This window comes from Chelonoidis abingdonii, chromosome 3 (genome assembly GCF_003597395.2).
Source record: "Chelonoidis abingdonii isolate Lonesome George chromosome 3, CheloAbing_2.0, whole genome shotgun sequence".
NCBI classification, from domain to species: domain Eukaryota; kingdom Metazoa; phylum Chordata; order Testudines; family Testudinidae; genus Chelonoidis; species Chelonoidis abingdonii.
Window position 1 is genome coordinate 125,003,153 of NC_133771.1, and position 21,105 is coordinate 125,024,257.

Consider the following 21,105-nt stretch of genomic DNA (forward strand, 5'->3'; position numbering starts at 1 on the left):
AAAACATGATTCTATTGTTACTATCTTAGAAGGTAAGATTAACATCTTGAAGAATAGTATAGGTGTATGCTACACATTTCTTCTGGTTTATTTGTGTCCAGTTTTTTCCCCCACTGGGAAATAGAAGTTTCACACACAAAAACCCACACACAACCCCAGGTCCCACAAACATTCAGAAGGGAGACAGCATTCCCCTATATTTTTTTCAAGTTCTGACTTTCTACAACTCTTGTAGTTAAGGTAGAGGTTTTCAGAGAACCAGACACACTATAATTCCACTTATCTGCATTTGCTTTATCTGAGAATTCTAGTTATCCAAATCCCTTATGTCCCCCATATACCCCAATGTTATTCAATAGCACTTCAATTTAACCCATGTTTCAGATGTCTGCTAGGCCATTTGGATGAGACAGGACTGGACCATATTAGATGCCTCATATCTCCTTGATCCCACCTGTTTAACACAGATGGTGCAGAAGAGGCTCACAAAATTACTGAATTACTATATGGAAGAAACGCATTCTTGGGACCAGTGTTAAATACTGCAAAGACCACCAGAGAATCTCTTTAGACTGTGCCTTCGCTCATTTAGTCTTTACTATGGTAGTATTTCAGTCGTATTGTCTCAAATAAGATTTTTGCAATTCTGCATACACTTCAGTGTAGGCAGATTGTCTACATCAGAGATTTAGTATACACCTTGAAAACAAGTAGAATTAAAAGCTCTTCTCTTCAATTTACCCTACCAAAAAACGCCCAAACAAAACAACCCCCCAAAACACAAAACACTTGAATTCAATAGAAGAGTCACATAAAGTTATGAACTTCAATAATTTAATGCTAACCAAGAGTACAAAGTGTGAAAATTCTTATTTAAATTAGTTTCAGAGAGTAAAGCTAAAGAAACCTTTACATTGCAGCAGGTTTCAGGGTTGTTGTTTTTTTTATTAGCACCTTGGGAAGTCCTTGAAATGTTAAGACAGTCTGGCAACACTGGTGCAACAAAGATCAAATGTATAGTCCTTGTAACAGCATATGACTAGTGTTTTCACATTTCTACATTTGAAAGAACTACATAAAAAAGTACATTAAAAACAAAAGTAATCAATTTGAACAGATTATGAAATGGAAGTGCTGAAGAAGAAAAATCAGTAGAAGGCTGAGCAGTTCCAAGGCAATTATATTGCAAGTCCAAAGGCACTGACAATACAGTACATAGTCTTATTCTCCCATCTCACAGTGCAGTTTCCTACAGCAGAAGAGAAAGTATTTAAAACCAAGAAGTTTGTCATTACATACACCAAGTTATGCATGCTTCCCCATATCATGATCAGACATATATTAAAAATTGATTAAAAAGTGAAACTTCCAAATTTTAAGAGTGAAGCTGTCACAGTAGTTAAACTTTGCATTTTTTAAAAAAGAAATTAGCTGCTAACTTCACATGTATTGAAAAACTTATGAGCCTCTTAATTTGGAGACTTTTGCCCCTCCTTTCCCCCAAAGGCAGTTTAATCTGTACCACGCTGCTCCAAAATAGTAGTTTAAGATTAAGTGTCAGTCTTATTTAAAATAAGGCAACAGAATCTTGACAAAAGCAGGTTCTAGCATGAGAATTTTTATGTAAAGTTGCTATTTTAAGAAAGAAAATTAAGTCACTTCTGTACCATCACTGGTGTTGTCCCAGAAACAAGAGCTTGCTGTGTGAAGGCCAGCACCATTTTTTTGCATAATCACACAGGTCACTGTTAACACACAAAAGAAGCTTCCATTAGAGAATGAAACTGACCATTACTATCAACACACTTAGCATTAATGCTAAAAAATAGGCACTGACGTACCAGTCCTCTATGTCTATGAACTCAACTTCACCACATGCAATATGGTGGGGGAGGGATAGTCAGTGTTTTGAGCATTGGCCTCCTAAACCCAGGGTTGTGAGTTCAATCACTGAGAGGGCCACTTAGTGATCTGGGGCAACAATCACTATTTTGTCCTGCTAGTGAAGGCAGGGGGCTGGACTCAATGACCTTTCTGGGTCCTTTCCAGCTCTATGTGATATACCTATCTCCATATATTAGTATTCACCACATGAATGCAATTTATTGTAAAAACTTCTTAGCAAAAAGATGCAGACCCCTACACGTCAAATACAACAGAATAAATACAAAAAGCCCTAAAAAAAAAAATCAACGTAAGAAAAAGCTAAGGTGCTAACATGGATACTTCAAAGGTGTCCCAAATAAATCAGCTCTGGCCATCATCTACATAAAACCTCAAGACAGACTAAGATCTTTGGGACAGGGAAAGGCTTCCCCCCGCCCCATTTGTACAGCACCTGGGTCAACAGGGTTGTGGTCCAGGACTGGGACTCATGGGCACTTTGGTAACACAAAAAAATAAGTCTATAACTTGTAACAGGAAGGATGGTCTTGTGTTTAAGGCAGTGAAATGTGACAAGAGATGGGCATTCTTTCCCCAGTTCTGCCACATATTTTGTGTGGGATGCTGGGCAAGTAACTTAACCTCTATGTCTCACTCCTCCCAACCCCCCTCATGAAGAGGGAACAATATTCCTACCTCTTGGAGGCAAGGGGAACAAAACCAACAGAGTGCAACATACTAGTGCCAGACTCCTTAATCTTCTACACACTGACACTAGATACTTGGCAAGTAAATAAAGCTGATTTTATAGTTTGACTGTATATTCATAGTTTATAACTAAAATATAATGTATTGTTCTAGTTTAGGAGACAAGTTTATGAAAAGTTTTGCATTCATCTTTAAATAAATCTCACTGATCATTGACTATACCAGAAGACTGAAATGTAAGCAAAGCCAATGCAGCAGCACAAACTTACCAATATACTTGAAAGGTTTCCCCAGCTTTGTCAGTTGACTTAAAGTTTGTTCTACCACACTTGTAGTCCACTGGTTCACTTTGCTGTGTTGATAGGCATTGCCACCTATTGCACTTTCTATAGCCTAAAAGTGACAAAACAGAGAAAGATGTTTTGCCACTATCCAGCTTAGACCTCTAATTTTAACTAAGTACATCATGTTTAACAAATTGGACATTCAGTTTACGGAGAACCTCAAGTTTAGCACTGAAGATGCCAGAGTCTGTAGTAGTGGTATGTAGTAGAAATACTTTTACCACACATCTACTATTTAAGACCAAAGCTTGCCAAATGATTTGCTCTTTGTTAGCATGGTGATGTCAATGGTTTTACTTTAGCCTTTGATTTTAATTTGATTCCTGCTTTTCTCAAACCCCTACTGCAAAATCCCAAATACGCATTATGAACTACAAACGTTACTTGCATCTGCAACAGAACTAGAGTGACTAAACATTTTGATTCACAAGCACAGATATTCAAACATATACATGTTTGGTACTGCTGTATGACTGTGCAGAAAGCTGGGTCTGAAAGCAGAATTTCAACTGTTTGTGCTTAATTTTTGAAGTAGTCTTGAAGAATTTTTTTTTTAAATCCTGTTACTTCTGGCTATTGGTGTAGTAAAATAAGACCGACCAGATGGCTGAAGATTATTTAAGAAAGCAAGTATAAAAAAAATTGCACTACTTATGGGTACTGATTCTCACTTGTACCCAATGGTGTACATTTTCAAAGTAAGCAGGCACACTTTTTATGGCTGAACAGCAAATGTGTAATTTTAGGTCATGCACTTTTCTTACAGAAACTTTAGTTTGCTTCCTTAAAAAAAAATAAAATCAAAAAACGAATTCGCTTAGTGTGTAGAAAAAGATGTACAGGATAGGAATTTGGAAGGCCCCTTTCATAACAGACAATTCATTGACAGTAACTCCACAGTAACTGCAACTTTGTAGAGGTTATTTGGTTACTGTACAATAAAATGTGTCATAATCCCATCTACTTGCCATTCCATTGAATTTCTACAACAGGAAAGGTGGTTGCCACCAACAAACCTCTGTAGACAAGATGCAAGTTTCTTAGCAACTTGTAACTACAAGGCATTTATCTCAAATACACTTTAAAGTGTCTAAATCAAATATGTAGCTCATACATTATCTTTGAGGAAAAAATCCTGAAAGGTGAGACATTTATAAGTGAAATTTATGTTTGTGCAGAGGGGCTATGCAAAGCTCTTCACGTCAAGAGTTTTAAATGGAGTTTAAGCCCCTCTGCATAAATTTCACCTTATTCATATAATTTCCATTGTTTAGGAATTAATATGAAGAAAGACAGGTTCACACTAGAAGAGGAACACACTAAATGAATATATTCTAAGTTCATAACAATACATAAATAGATTTTTCAAACAGACAACTATTAACTGGTATCAGTCTTACTAGAAAACTGAATGATAACCTAGGTAATATCTGTTTCTAATACTAATCAATGTATTGGTTGGAAGATAAAGGTTGTTTTGTTTTTGTTTGTTTTTTTGTTTGTTTGTTTTGCACACAAACTACTGAGAGAAAATAGTACAACACAAATACAGAGCATATAAAGGTTACATTTTCACATGACAACCTGAAGACATTTGGTAACTTCTTACCTCTTTTATGATGTTACTCACTTCTTCAACAACAAAAGAAGTCTACAGAAAAATTCAGAAATAGAATTTTAAATAAATGAATACTTTTAAATGTTTCAGAGCCAGTTTCTATTTGTGAGTACAAGTTTCACCAGTGGAAATTTAGCTAGTAAGAGTACATTTTTTAGGGTAATTTAGACTGATAGTCTGTCAGACTTAAATCAAGAGGTACCTAATCTTCCTTGTTTACATTTAGTTAGGCACCTCACTGGATTAAATCAGTACTTTGCCTACATTGCTAAGAAATATTTTATTTATTTAGCTGACATATCATTTTACAATAAAATTCAGTATATTTGCTCTATTTTGAGCAGTTCTGTTCTTTTTGGAGGACAGTGGCATGATGCTGTCTGGTCACCCTAATAGTAAGTGTGAAAAATAAGGATGGAGGTTGCGGGGTAACAGGCGCCTATATAAGACAAAGTCCCAAACATCAGGACTGTCCCTATAAAATCAGGACCCTACTAACTATGCCAATACAATGCAAAAATCAAGACTTTCAACAAGCCAGGAAAGTGAGTTATGACTTCTTGGGCAACGGTAACTCAGTCCTTGAGTACATACATACCGAAATCTAAGACTACAGTTGACAGTTAGACACAAAGGTGAAAAACAGACAGCCCAGATGCAACCTTAGGGAGAAGGGGACACGTCCATCCCCACTCCACTTTTACTATTCCCTTCCACATAGGTAGCTGTCTCTTGGCTCCCCACTGCCTTTTAAACATGTTTGCAGTTTTGCTTAGAAGTCCAGGTTGTTTATATTGTGGTAGCATCAACGCTCCTATCAGGGCACAAGTAATGCTAGACTCCATATACAGATGAAATAACCTCTGCTCCAAACATCTTACAATCTGATGAAGCTTACAATCAGATGTGACTACTGATGGAGAAAACAGAAAAATTGGAAAGAAGATACTTAGGGCATGGCTATACTTGCAGATGTAGAATGCTCTGAGTTAAACCTGCCTTTGTAAAGCGCAGTAGAGAAAGCGCTGCAAGCTGTCCACACTGACAGCTGAAAGTAGTGCATTGTGGTAGCTATCTCAGCACGCAAGTGGCTGCAACATGCTTTTCAAATAGGGGTGGGTGGGGTGGAGTGTGACAGGGAGTGTGTTGGGTGTATGTGAGGGGAGAGTGGGTTTTTGGGGGGCTGAGAGCATGTCAGTTCAGACAGCAGCAGACCCTCCCACACACACAGTCTGCTTTGTCCCAGGACAGATAAGCATGCTGGCTGTCAGAGAAAGAGCGTTTAAAAGGGCATATCCACATTCCGGCAGAGATTCCAAAACAAAGACAAGAATGGCCACTTAAGGGGATTATGGGATGTTTCCGGAGGCTGATCAGAGCGCAGTAATGCAACACCTCCTTCACACTGATGCCTGGGCATTTCAGCCAAGGTGCACCAAGCGTTAATCTTCTCACTGAGGTGGAGTACCAGGAGTGCTCTAGCCATGGAGTCAGAGTGCTCTACATGCCTTGCCAGTGTGGACAGGTAGTGAGCTAGGGCTCCTGGGGCTCCTTTAATACGCTCTAACTCGCAAGTGTAGCCAAGCTCTAAGGGTAATAGTAAAATGATTGAGCTTGGTAAAATTGAAGTTTTGCCTGAGAAAGAACATCAGGATCAAGCTTGCTGAGTGGGCACACAGAAGGAAAGTGATACAGTCAAACTGGCAATAATCTGTGTGTGTATATGCAAGTATAACTGTATAATGTGTTTCTCCTTGATGCAGTTCATTTTAAGTGTCTTTATTCCTTACACGTTACAGTATTAAGTGTTTTATTTTGCAAGGGTCAGGTGGACTATCTTTTGAGACCAAAGAGCCTGTAGTCAACCATTGATGTGAGATTATGTTTTATGAACAAAGCAAGAGGGATCAGTTCTTCTGTCTTGAATAATTAATAAAAACTTGGGGAAGGAGAGGAAGAAGAAAAGGGGGAATGGTGGCAATGTAATCTTCATTAAAAAAATAAGAAAGCACGCTTTCTGATTGACAGATCCTGCTAACAATGTTGCGTTCAACAGAAAACGCTGCTAAATTTGTACCTTTGTGTATGTGTAATGTCACTAAGTTACTTCTGCCGTAAAATCCATAATTTTGACCTTCTTGACTTGTGCATTTAGATTCTCAGTCTTATCATTAACTCTTTCATACTGGACTTCCTTGGGCATTTGAAAAAAGAAAAGGTGCTAGAATATTTTCACAAACATGACCATTATGTCAGTCACATTTCCTGACACTGGAAGCTTATAAAATTATATGTTTCAAGCATTTGAAATGGTAAAGGGGAAGACAATTGACAACCTGTGTGTACTAATCGTCACAGAATCACTACTTTTTAAAAAACCAAGTCTTGGTAACAAATACAGTTTACTAAACTGGTGGTCTCTTGGGCACTGCTAATGTGTTTGATTGTTTGGTGATTCAAGTATGGTAGTCACAAGTTTTAATATAGTAAACTTAAATGTGTATGACAATTCCATTTGTTCATTTTTACCTACTGAACTAGTACTGGTAATTACAGGCTGCCCATAACCACAAAGAGAAAAGTTGAGGACTATCTTCTACTGAACCAACTTCTGTTGGTGAAAGAGACAAGAGTTCTTCTTCTGATCTGGGAAATGAACACAGTATGACAGCTAAATGCAAGATGGAACAGATTGTTTAGCATAAGTAGATAACACATTCTAAGGGACCATTCCAAATGAAGTGGCCTATTAACACCTGAGCAGTCATAGGACAAAAAAAAGTGAGTTGCAGATGGTTGTAGTGAGCCAACACCCCTTTCAAGATCAAGGGATTCTACACATGCTTATCACAACATGTAGCGTACCTCATCCAGGGCACTAAATGCCCCAATAAAAATATGGGTGAAACCAGACAATCACAACAATTTCAAATTAACTCACACACAAATGATGAAGGGGGGGGGGGGGGGGAACCAAACACTATCACCCCTGGGAACACACTTTCACAAAGCTATCAGACCTTTCAGGCCTTATCCTCAAAGGAAACACATAACACCCTCAAAAGACAAGCCTGGGAGATTAAATTCATAACTTTATTAAGGGCATGATTTTTAGTGTCTAGCAAAGACATGGGATTTGTGGCTTATTACAACAATCTGTGACCAACTAACCCCCCTTTTTCATCCTATGACTGCAGAAGTATTAATAGGCCTCATCACCTTGAACGGTCCCTTAAAAATGTATTAACTACATACACTAAATCTGTTTCACCTTGTATTTAGCTGTGACACTGAGTACCTTTCCCACACCAGAAGTACAGCTCTGTGTAGCTTGAAAGCTTGTCTCTTTCACCAACAGACCTTGGTCGGATAAGAGATATTACCTCACCTTCCTTGTCCATCTTATTAGCATTTAAGCAGTACATACATTTTGAGTTTGAAGAAAACTAGATTAAGCCCTCAAAAATCTATCTGAGCTATTCCTCCTACTGGTATGAGCAACTTTCTCAAGAGTATTCCCTCCACTCTGTACTAATGTGCTTGAAAAAGTCATATCAGGGTATGGAAGGTTAGGGGAAAATACATGCAACAAAGAGCGAAGTAAATACTTCTGACCCAGTTCCCAGCTCCAGGTGGAGAGATGGGAGCCCAAGTTACAAAGCCTTTGTCTCTCCTTATGGAGCTGGGAGCTAGCTCCAGGAAATGCTGACACTTTTTTTTTTTAAAAAAAAGGACTTGAGCACTAATTTATGCATTAACTGCTTTAATAGACAGCCTTTCATTTACACTTAGACTAATTTAACAAACACAGCTAATTTCACATACTGAGTTTTCTTAATCAGTATTCGTGTACTTGAATTAAAAAAAATCAGTAATAAATAGCTTTTGTAAAAATTATTTTGGTAAAAGTTAAATATGTATGGCCTTGGGGGTATGTGCCCATGAAATATGAAGAAAACATCTTTGTGTGCTGCAAAATTGAGGCACAATTAAGAGGTTTATCTGGCTTAATTCAGCATGCTCTTGCTGTTGCGCTCAAGCCTCTATGCTATGTGACATTTTTCTGCACTTAATTTTAATGCAATAGTTAAGTTTCCTACAATGAAAGATGTTTATTGTTCAGTAGTGAGGTCAGGAAAATGTCTACTATGATATTTCTCTATCATAGCCTACAAAAAAGGTTGAGAAAGAGAAACTTTCAGGATAGAAGAAAACAAGAGGGGCATAGAAGAAAGGTGAAAGATGTGGTCTCCCAAGAGAGACAAACCCAAGAGAGACCTAGGGACAGGACGTGGGAATATTGCTTAGTGAGATATTTCAATGACCACTAATATACAAAGTTAAAATTTGAATTTTATGTTAGAATTTAGATTAATCAAGCTTCATTCACTTGGTTTGTGATGTTATCAAAACCCCACCGCGGATATGCAGTTCTGGGAGACATTATTCCTTGGTGACAGGCTGACGCAGTGGGTTTTAGCCCACAAAAGCTTAAGCCCAAATAAATGTGTTAGTCACTAAGGTGCCACAAGGACTCCTCGTTATTATTCCTTGGATGTGTTGTACTCATCGATCAAAAGGCATCCTGCTCCTGCAAGTAAACGGCAGCAGCCCCAGCACTGCGCTGCCACATGGAGAAGACAAAGACTGGGCTCCCCTCCCCCTACCCAGGATTCACAAGCACTGAGGAGGGGGCACCGGGCGTTACTCCCAGGGGCTGCAGCCGCCCCCCTGGGCAATGCAGGAGGCAGAGCAAGCCCGTTCGGAGCTCGGGCACGCTCCGGCCGTTGGAGATTGCGGGGCAGCGCGAGGCTCCCCCTGCCCCCGGACACTCAGTTCGCCCCCACTCCTGGAGCATCCCGGGGGACGGCGAGTCTCCTAGCAACCCCCGCATGTGTCGGGGAGGGGCGGCAGCAATGCTAACGGGGGAGCCCTGCGTCCCCAGCAGGCTCCTCACCGGGAACCCTGCCCCGCTGCCCAAGCCGTTACCTCCTCTCCTGACTGGAACTCATCCATCTTTCCTCCGGCTCAGACCGCAGCCGCTCACGCCGCAAGCCTGTAGCGAACACTCCGGCCCCGCCCCCTGATAACCCCTCCGCCAACAGCTGACTGCTCGCGCCGCGCCGGGTCTGCGCACCCACCCCGCCCACTGACGTCCCAGGTGCTCCAACTGCGCCTGCGCAATGCTCTGCTACCTCACATCCCTCTGCGGCTCGCAACGGTGCCTACAGTGCGCCTGCGCGTTCAAACTCATTCTGTCATCCGACATATTCCTCCGCTACTCTCCAAGGTCTCATTTTGCGCCGGCGCGTCCGTTTGCAGCTCGTACTGCGCCTGCGTAATCTGCCTTGCTCCCTTAGCCGCCTGTTCCCGCTGTAGCAACAGGCAGGGCGGTGCATTCTGGGATACACTGATGCCGGGAAAGGCGCGGTTTCGTCTCTACCCCGCCCCCCACAGTTTAATGTCGTGACTGCAGCCAGTCAGCGCTGGGCCCCGCCCAATGTCTCCCGCGTGACAAAGGCGGTAGTTGTGTGTTTCCACGGTAACCTGGACTCCCTCCCAAGTTACCCAGGCCCGGCAGCGAGTGGGCCCAGCTGGGCTGGGTTTGCCTAGGCGTGGCGCCAGACTCGCCGCCCGCTCCTGGGAGCTGTTGACCATGGGCCCAGGGCTGGCCCCGCACCCCCGGCAGGTGGCGCAGCCCCTGTGGGGGATGGTGCGTGATCAGCAGGACGCTGCATGGCCCGGGCCCCGACTGCAGGTGTGGGGCAGTAACGTGCGGCCTGGCCTGGCAGAAATGTTCATGCCACGTGGCTCCCCGGAGTGGTGCCTCGTGTTCGGAGGTGGGGGGCTCCCCAGCCAGCAAGCTGGAGCCCTTAGCCCGGTTCTGTGACTGCTACCCTGGTCCGGAGCAGGGAATAGTAACAGACAGATGGTAACTTTGCCTTAATGAAAAGTTTTAAAAAAAAATCAGCACTGCTGGTAAGGTTGGTCTTAGTGAGCTGGTTCCAAGTCACACCCATGGGAAGAGTTGGCCCCATTGTGACTTAGAATTGTAGACTATGTGGGTTGGAAGAGGCCTCAGGAGGTCATCTAGTCCAGCCCCCTGCTCAAAGCAGGACCAACACCAGTTAAATCATCCCCAAACACATCTGTGCTGATTGTTCTCTGGTTTACACCCCAAGCAACTTGGCCCTTTGTATCTGGTCTCAAATCCTGCCACAGATGCCCAAGTAGATTTTTCCCTAGAGATGTGAGTTTTTATGTTGATGAAGCACATCAGAGGCCTTGGATGGAGGATGCTGAAAGATGATGGAATCACTAACAGATCCAGAGATGTCAACTCGTGATTTCATCTCAAGTCTCCCACTATTTGTTGTTTTTGTTAAAGCAGCAGCTTCTGGGTATGTGATTACATGAGAATCTCAGTTTTCATTAAAAACAAACAAAAAACGGGGGAGGGGGGGTTGTCTGGTCTTCATGGCTGTTGAGAAAATCTTGAAAACATGACCAGAGTGGATCTTACAGGCTCAAAAAACAAACAACAAAAATAATCCAAAATTTGTCTTAAAAATTGTGAGATTTAAAATAACAAACTCATCTTTTAATGTTTAAGGTTGGTTGGCAAGACTGCCAATAAGTCTTTACTCCAATAAGAATGTCAACTGAGTAAAGACAAAGGCCCAAATCCTGCAAATAGTTCCTCATGGGCTTATCTTTATGCACAAGAGCAGTTCTTGTTACTTAAGTGAGACTACTGACATGCTTAAAGTTAAGCACATGCTGTTTGAAGCTATTGAGTTAGTAGAGCTATGCATTAAAGAGTCACATAAGCTGATTCATTTTGCCATGTGGATGGCAATGCTTATAGACTTTGTACTGATATATGCCACAGCTAAGAAATAAAAAGAACCATGTTGTCTTATTTTATATATTGTATTTGACCCAGAAATAATTGATCCTTTAAACTAGAGATTTGCTTGACCTGGAAAAAGAGGCTCAGTACCCCCTCCCAGAATCTGAAGAAGTTTGAATGCAGATACTCAGCCTATCTCTGTAACAGGTTGGACTGGAATCCCCAATCCAGACATCCATGAATTTTGGATTTGCATCTGATTCTAGACTCATGCTTGGTGAGTTAGGTTCATTTCTACTTTTAATAGGGGTTCATTCAGGAAAGTTCATAGTGTCTTCTATGTGTCATGCTTTGTGATCTGCAACTGACTGGAAAGGAAACCAGCCTATCTTGTTTCCAGTAAAGGGCCTGCTCAGTTTACCAGTGTTTTTCAGTCTGTCTGAGGAGGTTGTGGTTTGCAATTTTTGCAAATCTATTACTTCAGAAAGCGAAATCATTCGGAAGTCAAGAAAGCATAGCCACTGTGCTTCCTGTGGGTGGCTTGTGGGGGCCATAAGCACATTTTGATGAATTCAGCATTGCATTTTCTCATGGTGAAACCTCTTTTTAAAATGTTAAAGAAGATAATAACTTCCGTTTGATCACTAGTCTCTGCTTTGCTCCCAGGAACAGCAGTGTTTTGGAGCCTGTGGCAGCAGTAGCAACCATCCCCTGAGCCAGGTCCCTGTTGGCTGCCACGGGGTCACGGTCTACAGATGTTTTACTCCAACTTTGGCCCCTGCAGGAAGGAATGGAAGGAAGGAAGTGGGGAGAAAATCAGTTTTTTTCAGTAAAGAAGAAGTGAACTCCTCAGTCTCCAATGAACAGTTCACTTCCACATCTCTTCCTTCTGTGGCAGCTGAAAAGGTAAAGCATATTTTCAGTCTGTTTTATCTAACATAGCAAAGAGGAATGGATTTTTGCTTAAACAATGTTGCTTAGTTTTTAAAGGATTTGTGGAAAGACTTGGACCTGGAACTTGAACTGGAAATCATTTGTTGTAAAGTAATCACTTTTACTGGATGAACTTGGATAGAATGATATTAATGCTACAAAAGAGAAGTGCAAGCAACATATTTCATTTTACAACACAAAAGACATTGTTATCGGAAAACATTCTATATCTACATGAAAATTAAAAATTTTTTTCATAATTCTGTTTGTCAAGAGAATTCTGATTGAGTAATTTGATTGATATTTGTATGAGAGGCAACTGCTATGAAGTCTATTAGCATTTGTGATTTGCATGTTTTTTTTTCCAGGAAATAGCATTACTCTGAGTCTCTATTGTAGATATGCCACATCTCTCTTTTGAATTAATGGAGCTCAGCTGATAGTCAAATTATCTCAAATCAGAACCTGACTTTCACAGATCATTTTGTATGTATTTGATTCAGTGTCACTACCAAAACCAAAAAATAAATATGGCTATAGGAATTGGAAATGTTATTCATAGATCTCACAATGAAAATATCTGAGTAATTTAAAATGAAACAAAAATGTTCGTGTACAATCATATACTATTATTCTATATATCACCACAATATTTCGGTATTTATTATTATAAATAATAATAAAGAAAGATGATAAAAGTAATTCTTTGCCTTTCGTCTGAGGATTTCAATTTAGAAAGACCCCAATTTTTACTCCCTACTGAACTTGTCTGAGTTCAGACTGGTGACCTATTAGCAAAAAGATCTCTGATTTATTAGCAATGCCTTGAGGCATCCAGCCCCCAAACAAGTACTAATTTAAGAGAGAGTCTTTATTATATATTACATGTAAACGAGCAACCTTAAGAGAAGGATAAAGTTGCAAAGTCAAATACTGAAAGTTTAAGAAATGCCAGAAATAAAATTACTCATGCAAACTTAATCCTGCCCACTTGTATGTATATATTATGCTATAACCTGTAATTATGTGAGCATATATTATATTTTACTGCATGGCTAGTGTCATGGTACAATTCCCCACTCTGAACCTTAGCGTCCAAAAGGTGGGGTACCAGCATGAATTCCTCTAAGCTTAATTACCAGCTTAGAACCTGTAGTGCTGCCACCAACCAGGAATTCCAGTGCCTGGTACACTCTGGTCCCCCAAAAACCTTGCCTGGGGACCCCCCAAGACCCAGACCCTCTGGATCTTAACACAAGGAAAGTAAACCCTTTCCCCCACGTTGCTCTCCAGTGCTCTCTCCCTGGTTACCCTGGAAGATCACTGGTGATATCAAACTCCTGAATCTTAAAACAGAGAGGAAAATGCACCTTCCCCCCTCCTTCTCTCTCCCACGTCCAGACCTCCTTGAGAGAGACAGTATTACTAACCAGAGAGAAATTAGCTCGCTCTCCCCTTCCTCCTTTCTCCCACCAAATTCCTGGTGAATCCGACGCAGTCACCTGGGGTCTCACAGAATAAAAAAACTCAGTTCTTAAAACAGAAAAGCTTTTAATTAAGGAAATAAACAGTAAAAATTACTTTTGTAATTTAAGATGGATTAGGTACAGGTGTTTTAGCTATAGGCACGGAAGATCCTCCCACAGGTATTTAAGTACAAATAAATCCTTTTACAATATACATTTGAACTCCTCCAGACAAAGACACATTTGAAATAAGAAAACAACATAACTAACTCCACATCTACCTAGTACTTACTATTGGAATCTATAAAGCCTGTATCAGGGAGATTGGCGAGAACTGGTTACATGGCTCTGGAGCCCCTAGAGTGACAACACCACAATCCAACAGCACACACAGAAACTTCCCTCCCTCAAGTGAATATGCTGTTCCTGATTGGTCCTCTGGCCAGGAGACAGCAGTTACTGAACTTGTTAACTTTGCAGTCAAGAGATATAAAGTACTGTTTATACTTACTCCTACTATCTGTTTATGAAGCTGCTAGTCATTGCAAAGGTGTACTCAGAATTCCAATCCACATCGAGTCCTCTTGTGCTAATAGAGTAATGTAGCAGAACTAAGTTGTTATTTTTAGGTGGACCCAGCCCATAGACAGGAACATGCAACACCTTTGCCAGTGACACAATGGGCAACGGTAATGTGTATAGTCAGTGGAATGATTGGAAATCAGGTGTTCTGGGTCTGTCCTGACTTTATGATCAGAATGGTGGTGTATTGTTCGAGCGATGGGTAAAGACTGCATAGCAATTCACATGGGCACATGCTTCCAAAAGCATTCTGTCAAAGCGGATGAGACTAGCTCTCATAGGGGCGTTATATGGGCTCAGTCCCGGGCTCCAGGAATATCAGGCTGAGTGCCCCTGCTCCAGCAATATTTGGAGCTGGGTCCTCCCGGGCCCTGCCTGGATTGGGTCTGGCCGGCCCCACGGTCCTCCCCACCCCTCGCCCGTCGCGTCTGCCCACTGGACGGTCCGGCCTCCGCTCCACCCCTCCCCTGCGTCCCACCCTCCAGCCTCTTGCCTGCTCGCAATCGCTCCCAGCAGAACTGCTGTGCTGCTGCCCAGGTCCGCGCTGCCATCCACTGATGGCAAGGCAGCTGCCTTACCCTGCTCTTCGGCTAGCCCGGAGCTCTCCAATGCCCCAAACCTCATCCTCAGCCCCAACCTCATCCACCTGCACCTCGATCCTCTGCTCCAGCCGAACCCTCATCCCCCTTCACCTAATCTTCAATTCTCCAGCACAGAACCTCTCCCCCTGCACCCTAATCCTCTGCCACATGCCAGAGCCTCTCACTCCCGACCCCTGAGTCTCTGCCTCACTCTGAGCCCCCCCGATACATTGACCCTGCATCCCAGTCCTAACTTCATTCTCCTGCAGCTGATCCTCTCCCAGCTGGCACCACCTCCACTCCTACACCCCACCCCAGCCGACTGCACCAACTCATCCAGCCGCACCCTCACCACCTCCTCCATACCCACCCCTGCGCCGAGCCCAGAGCTTTACACCCAGCACACCAACTCCCTCCCAGAGCCTGCCCCCTCACCCCTTCCTAACACAGCCACCACCAGCCCAGAGCCGGCACCTCACCCCTTCCTACACCCCCACCACAGCAGCGCCTGCACCCAAACTCCATCCCAAAGCCTGCAGCCCTCACCCCCTCCTGCACACCCACCCCGTACCCCAGCCCGGAGCCTGTACCCAGCACCCAAACTCCTTCCCAAAGCCTGCACCCCTCCTGCAACCTAATCCCCAGCCCAGGATCTGCACCCCAGACCTCCCCCCTGAAACCCCGCCCAGAGCCTTAGGCAGATGGAGGCAGAGTTTGAGGGGGCGGAGTTGGGGGGGCAAAATTGGGGGGGCGGGTTCTGGGCACCAGCAAAATTTCTACAAACTTGCCTCCCATGCTAGCTCTATCATATTATAGACATTTGGTCCTCCTGAATTCTGTGCGGCTCTAAGTTGTGAAAGTTTCCCTACTGCTACCAATGTGCTGCTCTCCAGCTCAAAATTGCCAGAGCCCAGAGTGCTCCAAAGATTCCATAATCTGAACCCAGCACTGGATGTTGCAAAAGAGAGAGCTGTGTACATTGGCCCTGGACCATTCACTCACACAAGTTTAGGAATGCCCCTGGAAAGTCCCCCTGGCCTAACTAATAAATCAAACAAACAAAAACATAACCCTATCTTAATCAAAGTGTTTATACCCTAAAAAGGGAGAGGAACTATGAAGTTCATTAGGAACCTTGCTATTGATTTTACACAGAAGGTGCTCAAGCATTATAATGATGAGTGGCAGTATAAAACTCTTAGCTAGCTAGCTAGCTAGATTTTCCCAGCAGGCATGTATAGAAGGAAGGTATCTGAAGGTTTTGTGAGATTTCCCACTACCACTTCGTGTGAATCCTGAGGAACAGTCGTTATTAAAAATATCATTTCTTGATTTCTCCTAAGAATAGGTCCGATGCAGGCAACTTCAGTGATTCAAAAGTTCTTCTCTACTGTTACACAGACAGCTGCAGTGGCACAGGAGCCAGCAAACAGAGCTGTAAATAGGGAAATGTCAGTGAGAGTTCTATTGGAGGAGAAAGTTTTTGTATTTTGTGTATTGTATTTTGTAGTTATATGTGTGGAGGCTGGTAGGGCAGTGTGCTCGGAGAGAAGCTGAGCCCTGATTAGGGGGCGGGGTTTCTCTGCTTAGGGGTCCTATAAAGGTAGCAAGCCAGTCAGGCAGTGACATAGACAGCTGCAGTGGCACAGGAGCCAGCAAACAGAGCTGTAAGTGGGAGTTTACAGGGGAGACTTAGAGACCTAGGCAGAGGAGCCGACAGGCTAGTGAAAGGAGTGGGTGGTGTTCTGCTGGTGTTCTGAGTGCCTGTTGGGGGTTTGTTTTGGTTTGTGTTTCCTGGACTACCAAGTTTTAGGTGAGAAGGCTATGACCGATACAGAGGTAGCAGTGAAAGACACAATGAGGATGACTGGATGTGGAAGCTGCAGCATGTACATGATCCTGGAGGGGGTAGCTGAAATGAGTTTCATCTGCATGAAGTGCCGACTGATAGAGCTGAGGAAAGAAAAGATCCGAGGACTGGAGATGCATGTGGAAACTCTGGTAGAGTTTAGAAGGGGGTCCGAGCAGATAATGGAGCAAAGATATGAGGAGGCTGAAGGGAAAAGCTCAGACTTGCAGATGGAAGCAGGACCAAAGAATTCTGAGGGGAGCTGCTGGGTGAGGAAAGTGGACGGTGGAAGCATGTGACTAAGAGAACCAGGCAGAAGAAAAGACGGCCAGTGAAGGAGAAATAGAGCTCAGGAACAGGTTTGCAGAGTTGGAAAATGAAGAAGGGCACAGCAGGTGGTCGCTGAAGGCAGAGAGGCAAGGAAAAGAGAAGAGCAGTTAGTCCTACAGGTAAGAGGGAAGAGTCAATGGAGACAACAGCAAATATGAGCCCCAGGAGGATACACGGGATGGGTTGCGGAGGATTGCAAGGAGTGACAAGGAATCGAGAGGACTTGCAGCCAGTGGGAGCAGGGGATAGACCAGAGAATCACACTGTCACCAGGAAAAGGCAGGTCTACAGTGACTGGGGGGACTCCTTACTGAGAGAAGAATAGACAGGCCTGTAACTAGAGCTGATCGGAGAACAGAAGGTGTGCTGTCTGCCGGTGCTAAGATACGGGATGTGGACCTGAGGCTGAAAAGGATCCTAACGGGAGCGGGAAAGAATCCGCTGATTGTCCTTCATGTGTGGAACGAATGATACGGCTAGATTCTCGCTGGAACGTATCAGGGAGACTATGCCAGACTGGGGAAGACGCTTAAGGAAATCGAGGCTCAGGTGATCTTCAGTGGGATTCTGCCTGTTCCTAGAGAAGGGCAACAAAGGTGTGACAAGATTATGGTGATCAACAGATGGCTCAGGCAGTGGTGCTATAAGGAGGGCTTGGGATGTATGGCCACTGGAAGCATTCATGGACAGAGACTGTTCTCTTGGATGGACTTCACCTGAGTAAGGAGGGAAATAGACTTCTAGGATGGAGGCTGGCCAAACTGATTAAGAGAGCTTTAAACTAGGAATTTGGGGGATGGTTGGGAGATGTCCAGTAATCTCCACGCCGGAATTTAACATTGAGAGGGAAGAAAACAAGTAAGAGGAGATATACAGCCGTGACAGAAGAATGACATAAGGAGGAAGAAGTAGTGTAGATACCAGTCTAATAGGTGATACTGGTGGTAGAATGTCTGTGCCTAACTGGGTAAAGAATGTCAGTGAAGCCAAAAGCAAAAATTAAGATGTCTGTACACTAATGCGAGGAGCCTAGGTAACAAAATGGAGGAACTAGAGCTACTGGTGCAGGAAGTGAAACTGGATATTATAGGGATAACAGAAACATGGTGGAATAGTAGTCATGACTGGAGTACAGGTATTGAAGGCTATGTGCTGTTTAGGAAAGACAGAAATAAAGCAAAGGTGGTGGAGTAGCATTGTATATCAATGATGAGGTAACTGTAAAGAAATAAGAAGTGATGGAATGGATAAGACAGAGTCTGTCTGGGCAAAAATCACACTGGGAAAGAAAGCTACTAGAGCCTCCCCTGAGAGATAGTGCTTGGGGTGTGCTACAGACCGCCGGGATCTGATTTGGATATGGATAGAGACCTCTTTAATGTTTTTAATGAAGTAAACACTAATGGGAATTGTGTGATCATGGGAGACTTTAACTTCCCAGATATAGACTGGAGGACAAGTGCTAGTAACAATAATAGGGCTCAGATTTTTCTGGATGTGATAGCTGATGGATTTCTTCACCAAGTAGTTGAAGAACCAACAAGAGGGGATGCCATTTTAGATTTGGTTTGGTGAGTAGTGAGGACCTCATAGAAGAAATGGTTGTAGGGGACAACCTTGGTTCGAGTGATCATGAGCTAATTCAGTTCAAACTAGATGGAAGGATAAACAAAAATAGATCTGGGACTAGGGTTTTTGAACTTCAAAAGGCTAACTTTAAAGAATTAAGGAAAATTAGTTAGGGAAGTGGATTGGACTGAAGAACTTGTGGATCTAAAGGCAGAGGAGGCCTGGAATTACTTCAAGTCAAAGTTGCAGAAACTATCAGAAGCCTGCATCCCAAGAAAGAGGGGAAAAAATCATAGGCAGGAGTTGTAGACCAAGCTGGATGAGCAAGCATCTCAGAGAGGTGATTAAGAAAAAGCAGAAAGCCTACAAGGAGTGGAAGATGGGCAGGGATTAGCAAGGAAAGCTACCTTATTGAGGTCAGAACATGTAGGGATAAAGTGAGAAAGGCTAAAAGCCATGTAGAGTTGGACCTTGCAAAGGGAATTAAAACCAATAGTAAAAGGTTCTATAGCCATATAAATAAGAAGAAAACAAAGAAAAAGAAGTGGGACCGCTAAACACTGAGGATGGAATGGAGGTTAAGGATAATCTAGGCATGGCCCAATATCTAAATAAATACTTTGCCTCAGTCTTTAATAAGGCTAATGAGGAGCTTAGGGATAATGGAAGGATGACAAATGGGAATGAGGATATGGAGGTAGATATTACCACATCTGAGGTAGAAGCCAAACTCGAACAGCTTAATGGGACAAAATCAGAGGGCCCAGATAATCTTCATCCAAGAATATTAAAGGAACTGGCACATGAAATTGCAAGCCCATTAGCAAGAATTTTTAATGAATCAGTAAACTCAGGGTTGTACCGTACGACTGGAGAATTGCTAACATAGTTCCTATATTTTAAGAAAGGGGGGAAAAAAGTGATCCGAGTAACTATAGGCCTGTTAGTTTGACATCTGTAGTATGTAAGGTCTTGGAAAAATTTTTGAAGGAGAAAGTAGTTAAGGACATTGAGGTCAATGGTAATTGGGACAAATACAACATGGTTTTACAAAAGGTAGATTGTGCCAAACCAACCTGATCTCCTTCTTTGAGAAGGTAACAGATTTTTTTAGACAAAGGAAATGCAGTGGATCTAATTTACCTCGATTTCAGTAAGGCATTTGACACGGTTCCACATGGGGAATTATTAGTTAAATTGGAAAAGATGGGGATCAATATGAAAATTGAAAGGTGGATAAGGAACTGGTTAAAGGGGAGACTACAACGGGTCGTACTGAAAGGTGAACTGTCAGGCTGGAAGGAGGTTACTAAGTGGAGTTCCTCAGGGATCAGTTTTGGGACCAATCTTATTTAACCTTTTTATTACTGACCTTGGCACAAAAAGCGGAATGTGCTAATAAAGTTTGCGGATGACACAAAGCTGGGAGGTATTGCTACACAGAGAAGGACCGGGATATCATACAGGAAGATCTGGATGACCTTGTAAACTGGAGTAATAGTAATAGGATGAAATTTAATAGTGAAAAGTGCAAGGTCATGCATTTAGGGATTAATAACAAGAATTTTAGTTATAAATTGGGGACACATCAGTTGGAAGTAACAGAGGAGGAGAAGGACCTGGAGTATTGGTTGATCACAGGATGACTATGAGCCGCCAATGTGATATGGCCGTTAAAAAAGCTAATGCGGTTTTAGGATGCATCAGGCGAGGTATTTCCAGCAAAGATAAGGAGGTGTTAGTACCGTTATACAAGGCACTGGTGAGACCTCATCTGGAATACTGTGTGCAGTTCTGGTCTCCCATGTTTAAGAAGGATGAATTCAAACTGGAACAGGTTCAGAGACGGGCTACTAGAGGGAGACTGCTGGCGTGAGGAAAGTGGACGGTGAGAGCATGTACTAGAGAACCAGGCAGAGGAAAAGACAGCAGGAAGGAAATAGAGATCGAACATTGGTTGCGAGTTGAAAATGAAAAGCGGACACGCAGTGGTCACTGGAAGGTGAACGGCAGGAAGAAGAGAAGAGCAGCTAGTCGCTACAGGAGAGGGAAGAGTCAATGGACAGCACAAATATGAGTCCCAGATGATATGGGATGGGTTGTGAGGGATTGCAAGGACAATAGAATATCAGAGGACTTGCAAGCCAGAAGGCAACAGGAATAGACCGGGATCCCACCGTCACCACAAAAGGCGGTCCTACTGATGTGGGACTCCTTACTGAGAAGAAAGACGGTCTGTAACTAGAGCTGGATCTCTGGAAACGAAGTGTTGCTGTCTGCTGGAGTGCTAAGATACAGGACTGTGGACAGAGGCTTGAAAGTATCCTCAAGGAGTGGGAAAGAATCCACTGATGTCCTTTGGGAAACAATGATAAGCTAGATTCGCGT

At 42.9% G+C, this 21,105-nt stretch overlaps 1 protein-coding gene across 1 annotated transcript; it reads right to left on the reverse strand.

Moving 5' to 3' along the window:
* Window positions 1-817: 817 nt before the first annotated feature.
* DYNLT1 (dynein light chain Tctex-type 1) lies at window positions 818-9,661 on the reverse strand. Its single transcript, XM_032793305.2, has 5 exons — window positions 9,544-9,661; window positions 4,546-4,587; window positions 2,862-2,985; window positions 1,668-1,745; window positions 818-1,249 (listed from the first exon to the last, which is right to left on the reverse strand). Exons 1-5 carry the CDS (start codon window positions 9,568-9,570, stop codon window positions 1,179-1,181), a joined length of 342 nt encoding a protein of 113 aa, XP_032649196.1. The 5' UTR covers window positions 9,571-9,661; the 3' UTR covers window positions 818-1,178.
* Window positions 9,662-21,105: the final 11,444 nt, after the last annotated feature.

What these genes read in the sequence shown, in the direction of transcription:
- DYNLT1 (XM_032793305.2), bottom strand. Translation starts at nt 9,570, where the DNA reads ATGGATGAGTTCCAGTCAGGAGAGGAG. An exon ending in AGTTCCAGTCAGGAGAGGAG is followed by an intron (nt 4,588 to 9,543) that starts GTAACGGCTTGG and finishes ATTTTTCTGTAG; the next exon opens with ACTTCTTTTGTTGTTGAAGA. An exon ending in TGAGTAACATCATAAAAGAG is followed by an intron (nt 2,986 to 4,545) that starts GTAAGAAGTTAC and finishes TGTCACTTTTAG; the next exon opens with GCTATAGAAAGTGCAATAGG.